This window comes from Rhinopithecus roxellana, chromosome 1, assembly GCF_007565055.1.
Source record: "Rhinopithecus roxellana isolate Shanxi Qingling chromosome 1, ASM756505v1, whole genome shotgun sequence".
NCBI classification, from domain to species: Eukaryota; Metazoa; Chordata; class Mammalia; order Primates; family Cercopithecidae; genus Rhinopithecus; species Rhinopithecus roxellana.
Window position 1 is genome coordinate 191,188,253 of NC_044549.1, and position 7,292 is coordinate 191,195,544.

A 7,292-nucleotide genomic window follows, 5' to 3' on the forward strand; every position below is an offset into this window, starting at 1 on the left:
CTTAAAATATGCAATTGCCTCAACATGAGTAGTATAGGTTTTTAGAAATACTGTTCATGTGTAAAGTGTGTTACATCTGTAATTAGATGCAACCAATCACTAAATATTTATTTTGAGCCTGGCACTGGCTATAAGGGTCTTAAAAACTAAGAAGCAGACAAATTTAAAAGTAAACCAAACAGACAAAACACAGAAGTTCTTAAGTACAAGTAAGTACGGGTGATGCTGCCCCCAGTAGACACCTGGCAATATCTAGAAACATTTCTGGTTATCACAACTAGAGGGTGCTGCTGGCATCTAGTGGGTGCCAGAGACGCTGCTGACATCCCACAGAGAAAAGGACACTCCTGGCAACACAGAAGGATCTGACCCAAAATATAAACAGTGCCAAGGCTGAGAAACCCTGGGTTAACAATGTGAAAATAGTTCATCCTCATAATCACCTTAAAAATATTTCAAAAATAGTTGCTAATTGTTTCTTTCTGTGTGACAATATGCTAGGAAAAACTAAACAGAACCATGATAACAGAATTGCCCTTGTTGGGTGAATATCCGCAATTGTAATATTGCTCTTCCAACAGACCCCACCAACTCCTCTGTTAATTTATTATTTATTTGTTTGTTTTGAGATGGAGTCTTGCTCTGGGAGTGGTGTGATCTTAGCTCACTGCAAGCTCTGCCTCCCGGGTTCAAGCGATTCTCCTGCCTCAGCCTCCAGAGTAGCTGGGAATACAGGTGTGCACCACCACACGTGGTCAACTTTTGTATTTTTAGTAGAGACTCGGGTTCGCCATGTTGGCCAAGCTGGTCTTGAACTCCTGATCTCAGGTGATTTGCCTGCCTTGGCCTCCTAAAGTGCTGGGATTACAGGCGTAAGCCACAGCGCCCAGCCTGTACCCCCTACTTAACTCCAAAAAGAATCTGAAGCACACAGCAATATTAAAACATATGTAATTTAATGTTAAAATATATATAATAGCTTAAATATGCATTTTTAAAAAGAGAGAGACACAGAAAGAGCTCAGAAGGTGTTTGGAAGGGAAGAGTCACACCACTGTTCCAGAAGTTGGGAAACTCACTTCAGCTGTAAATTTACAAAATTAAATTTACTCAATTAACCGAGTCAAAAAGTTGTGGCGTCTCTGATGGCGAGCCCTTTCCCGCGCCCATTGGGAACCCGCTGCTTCTCAGCCTCGGAAGGTCAGTCTGGAAGTGGGGTGGGCGTCCCACATGCCCTTCTCCCGCTTTGGTGGGGCCTGCTGTCTGGTCTGCGAGTCACTGGCTCTCTCCTTCCCTCCTCATTTTAACTGTCACCTGTCTCCTTGCTCTTCACTCACAAAGCTGGTCCCCGGTTCTCGGCCCTCCCTGGCTGTGTTCCCGAGATTGTTTCTGTGGGTTCACCCTCACATGCCTGATCCCGCAGTCCTGTGGCCTCATCTACGCCAGGGACTTTCCTAGACACTCAGTTCTGGCCTCGGATGTCTTCATGCTATGGCTGTTCATTGTCAGTCTGTCAAATTTAGACCTGCTGGCATCCAGCGTTCTCCCCTTCAAGCTTATTTATTTAATTACTCTATGACTACGTTTTCTTCCATCTTTGATGGTTCAACACATTGGCTGCTCTCATTTTTTCCAACCCATCAACCCTGGCCTGTCTTTACTTCCTTGGCAATTCTATTTCACCTCCACGGTCCATTATTTCAATCATTTTCTACACAATGCCTTAAGGTCCTTCCCCTCTGTCCTTTAGCCCTGTATGAATCTGCAGAGAAATCTGTTTTTCCTGTGCCTGCCCTCAGACAACTGATTACACAAATGGGCCTTCAGCAGAGTGACAGGCTGGAGATCAGCCTACTCTCCGATTTCCACAGCAGTTTTTCAGATTCTTTCTCATTCTCCTAACCTCCCGTGCTGCCACTCCCTTCTCCCTCTCAGAGGTGACCCTGCCTATTTTCCAGGAAGAAGAGAAGCATAGCAGAAAATGTCCTCGAGATCCCCACCAAACCGCCAAGTCATCTTTATACCATCTCTCTTCTTTTCCTCCTCCGAGAGAGGGGACACCTCCTCCGACCTGGAGTCGTGCCTTCTGTGAGTCCTCTGGAGCCAGCCCCTCGCACCTTTGCCGAAACTTTCCTTCTCAGTTTATTGCTTCTGTCTGCCATTGCCTTCTTCTTCTTTGCTAGTTACTCCCATCAACATAAGCAGCTTTAAGACTCTCAAAGCCTCTCCTTCTTCTTTAAGGCCGAACTTGGGGAATGAGCTACTGAATTTCCTATTTCAATTTGCTGTGTTCCACACTCCCCTCAGCACACACTGTCTGGGTTCTGCCAGCGCAACGCCACATACATAGATTGTGCTGGCGTCTCCAGTAGCCTCCATGTCATGAAACCAAATGGAAACATTGTAGTCCTCCCTTACTGGAAGTCTCACCAATGCTTGACTCACTGATCACTCCCTTTTGAAACATTCCCTTCCACGGCTTTCAGCTTTCACAACACATCTTCCCAGTTCTCCTCCCTTCTCCCTCGCAACTCCTTTTCAATCTCCTTTGCCAGTGTAATCTTCTCTTTTAAAAGCTGGACGTTTCTAGAGGGTTAATCTCAGCTCCTCTCCTCCTCCTGCCCTCAATCACTCTCTAGGTCATCTCGTTCTTGATCATTGTTTCAACTATCTATGTATTGATGACTCCTAATTTTTTTTTTTTTTGGCATAAAGACAAACTTTATTGGGCCCCTCAGCACTAGTTCTCTTTCTCCTGCACGGTCTTGGTTCCCCAGAGATGTCCAGTCAGGCGGGCAGCAATGAGACCCACTTTGCAGCCAGCAGGGTCATCTCTGCAGACGGTGGAGGGCTTACCGATGAGCTGGTGGTTGCCGCCTCCAAAAGGATGCTCCATAGGGTTCATGGCCACATCCCAAACTTGTGGCCAGCAGTTCCCCTTTGCCTTATATTTGTGGTAGGCTCAGCCAGCCTTCAAGATGGGTTTGTCAATTCAGCAACCTCCAGCCACCACACCAACCACAGCTCTGTTGGCTGAGAAGATAACCTTCTTGGAGCCAGAGGGCAGCTTCACACGGGTCTTCTTGGGCTCAGCGTTGTGGGAGATAATGGTGGCATAGTTCCCAGATGCCCAGGACAGCTTGCTACGGCCTCCAGGCTTTTCCTCCAGGCAGCACACGATCATACCCTCGGGCATGGTGCCCACAGGGAGCACACTGCCAATGTTGAGTTGGGCCTTCTTGCCGCAATACACAAACTGGTCCGTGTGAATGCCCTCGGCAGCAATGAACAGCTCCACCCACTTCTTAAACCGGTACGGATCCCGGAAGATCACCTTGGCGAGGCGTGCGTTGTGGCCCGGGTTGTGGGTGATGGGTCACTCTTAAATTTAAATCTGGCTTAAATCTTTCTTTTGGATGGCCAGGCGTGGTGGCTCAGGCCTGTAATCCCAGCACTTTGGGAGGCCGAGGAGGGTGCATCAGCTGAGGTCAGGAGTTCAAGACCAGCCTGACCAACATGGAGAAACCCCGTCTCTACTAAAAATACAAAATTAGCCAGGCTTGGTGGCACATGCCTGTAATCCCAGCTACTCAGGAGGCTGAGGCAGGAGAATCCCTTGAACCCGGGAGGTGGAGGTTGCGGTGAGCCGAGATCGTGCCACTGCACTCCAGCCTGGGCAACAAGAGTGAAACTCCGTCTCAAAACAAAACAAAAAAATCTTTCTTTTGGTCTGGAGACCCATGTATCCCTATGCATAGCATATCCACTGGAAAATCTCACAGACACCTCAAACCCAACAAAGCCACTGCCTAATTTATAAATCCACCTCCGAATCCAGTTCTCTACCTCAGTGAACAGTGGCAGTATCACCCCAGCTGTGCAAGCCCAGGACCTGGGAGGTATTCCTGACACCTCCCTGACCTCCCTAGTCCAATGAATCACCAAGGCCTGTCACTGTCTCCCTCTTATCTCTTGACTTCTCTTTGAATTTGTGCCGTAGCACAGTTCACCTGGACCAGCATGAGATTCTGATGACCCGCTGGACTTCTACGATTCACTCACCTGGCAGTGGCCATAGTGATCTTTGTAAAATGTGAAACTAATCCTGAACTTTGCTTAAACCCATCAACAGCTTCCCCCACACACAGGATGAAAACAAAAATACTTAGAGCATAGGAGAGAGTTGGCAAGGCCTGAAGACGAAACTAGAAAGAGAGGCTGGGGACAAAGTGTGAAGGGTCTGACATACCACGGGAAGGGGTTTGGGCTCCCATGTGGTCCAATCTGGTAGTCACTAGTCACATGAGGCTTTTCAATTTTAAATTCATTAAAATTAAATTAAAAATTCAGTTCCCCAATATCATAGCCACATTTTAAGTGCTCACAGTGGCTGCCATATTGGATAGCATAGCTGTAGACTATACATTTAATGGAAGAACAACATGGTCTGCTTGGTGTGATGGGAGCGGGGTGGGGCATGAGGTCGGGAGAAAAGACAGAGTGTATCAAAGATGACCCTGAGTGAGGCTACTGATGCTGTGGACATGCTTGGGAAAATAAGTGGAGAAGTAGGTTTGAGGCAGAAAATAGTGTGACAAAAACAAGTTTGTATATGCTTTCATTTAAACAGCTACAGTCACATTGTGTCCAGGAGAGAATTACAAATCCATGCTTGCGATTTCAGAGAAAGTTCAGGATGGAGATAAAAGCAGGGGAACCACTAGCTCAATGGGTGTGACCGGATAATTCACTGGAAAGAACATGGACACCAAGGCTTATTGAGCTGAGCTGGAGAAATACAGCAGTTACAATGAGGCAGTACACATCCAGACCACACGGTGGCGCACTTGCGGAGAGGAAACGTTAGACCCAGAGGTGCCTGCCTGTACTCAGCCTCAGTCTGGGTGTACATGGAAAATGGGGGCAATAAAGCTGGGCTTATTTCAGCCTATTTTATATCTTAACCTTCAGTCTTTCCTTCCTGCTTTTCCCCCTCCTCCCTAGATTTGGATTTTTAGATCTGAGGCCTGAAATCCCAGGGGGTGGAACTGATAGGCCAGGTACTAGCTACAGAGACCCTGCCTCCCTACATCATGCCTCAGCACCCAGGCCAGTTTCCCAACCAGCCTCTGTACTTCATTGAATATTGTTGTTTAATTTACTCCGATTTGAAAATAAATAAATAAATAAATAACATTTTATATGACATTTCGCTGAGAAGCAAACAAAAACAAAAAACAAAAAATCAAAAACAAACATTGGTAGAATATGAAAAACAGCAAGGCCCTAAAACTTCAACCTAAAATATCACAATTCTATGTAATAAAAAGCAAACGACAATTTTGTCAGTTCCGGAAACGGAAACTTAGGCTCAGAATGATCTGTGCTTATAATAGGCTTCCTAGTCATTGTTCAATGGTCATAATTTTCTTACCAGATATTTAAAAACTATTAGCTTATAAGCATTCTTACCCCCTACACCTTTCTTTCATTAATGCAGTCATATTATTCTCTTACCAAAGCTTTCATCCTATTTAACTTTAATTTCAAATATCTTTCTCTTATTTTTTTTCTACTTTAAAAGAATTATTCTTATACTCCTAAAGTTTTTGACACAAACTTTCAAACAGAAAAACTTACCTGTGGTTACAGGGAATGTGGTGGTGACAGGCTGTGCTGTAGTTGCCGGCAGTTTTTTTGGCCTGAATTTGTAGTGACCAATAAACCCATCCACAGTTAAACTTAAGTCTGATAAAAACTGAATAAGAAGTTCATTTCTCTCAGATACAATTGGCCTAAAAAAGAAAAATGTGTTTTTAAACATATATATAAATACTTAAAAGTGGTGCCTCTCTGAAAATGTAAAATGTTCTAGTTTTCCATTCACTTCTGACAATAGAATTACCAGTTGTTTAAACTTAAAAGTTAAAACGCTTAAAAATACCAATTCTAATAGCTAACATTTACTGAGTGTTTGCTCAGCTAGGCACTGTGCTTTATGTGAATTGTCACATTCCACCTTCACAGCAACCCTATTTTTATCTCTTTTTTATGGAATAGGCAACTGAAGTTCAGAGAGTTCAAGTGATTTATTCAAGGCCCTACAGCTAGTATGTTGGGAGAGTCAGAACTTGAACCCAGGACCAGATAACTCCTGCCACAGAGACTGTGGCAGACACTGGGACATGGCTGGTTTTCAAAAAGCACCTCATGATTTGCCTGATTGGGAAAAGGCAGTTTCTTTGAACTAAGACTCTTGCGTTCAAGCTGGCCTGGGTTTGCCATATGTTGGCTACAGAGCATAAAATGGACAAATCTGGTGAACAAATTCCCACGCCCTGTAAGGACACAGCTGAGGGATTAACTCAGTGGGCTGATTATCTTTTCTATCCACTCTGGGCTAAGAAAGCCATGCAAAGGACTACCATTTCATTTTCAATGGCAGTTCTTAGGTATGCCTGAAATGGAAACATTTCTATTATAATCTCTATTAACAAAATGCTGCAAAGGAAAAAAAAGAAAGTGATGAATCTGTTTTGGTGTTCATGAATGGCATCACTGATTAAGAGCTCTAATTTTAGGAGCTTCCTGGTTAGCTGGCACTAAAGATTAAGTGGAAATGATAACTGAGGCTCGAAAGCTCTCTTAAATCTTAGGGGATTACTATATTACACAAGATAGTTTCATTTAAGGTTTGCTATTGTTATTTACACAATGGTAAAAAAAAAAATGCTGTTGATGAATTCTGTTTAAAAACTAATTCAGAAGTAGAAAAAAGTTAACAAGTTATTTAAATGAATTACCCAGTGGTTTGACTGAACACCTTTTTGAGACATCTTCTCAGCCAATCACTTCTTACGCATCGTGGACAGCAAATAATAAGGCACCTCTTTTTTTTTTTTTTTTTTCCTACTGTCAGCTATGCTGAGTGGGGTTGGGTGGCAGAGAGGGTAGATCTACCTGACCCAACCAGTTAGACACACTGCATGATCTTGTCCATCCTGAATATAACCTTCTGATCCAGGGGATGGGATGAATCAAAAAGTGAGCTTTGTGATCTACATTTATAGTTTACTATGGATTGACTATTTCTCCCCTCCAAAACTCATGTTGAAATGTAATGCCCAGTGGAGCAGTATTGAGAAATGGAACCTTTAAGAGGTGACTGGGTCATGAGGGCTCTGCCCTCAAGAATGGATTCATCCATTAATAGATTAATGGATAAGTGGGTTAATGGATTAATGGGTAATCACGGGAGTGGGACTGATGGCTTTATAAGATGAGAGACCTGA

General features: G+C 44.0%; 1 protein-coding gene across 1 annotated transcript; it reads right to left on the minus strand.

Annotated features, from left to right (window-relative positions):
• Positions 1-2,740: 2,740 nt before the first annotated feature.
• On the minus strand, positions 2,741-6,863 carry LOC104678461 (60S ribosomal protein L8-like). Its single transcript, XM_030938013.1, has 4 exons — positions 6,853-6,863; positions 5,641-5,795; positions 3,047-3,378; positions 2,741-2,851 (listed from the first exon to the last, which is right to left on the minus strand). The coding sequence occupies exons 1-4, from the start codon at positions 6,861-6,863 to the stop codon at positions 2,741-2,743; spliced, it is 609 nt and encodes a 202-aa protein (XP_030793873.1).
• Positions 6,864-7,292: the final 429 nt, after the last annotated feature.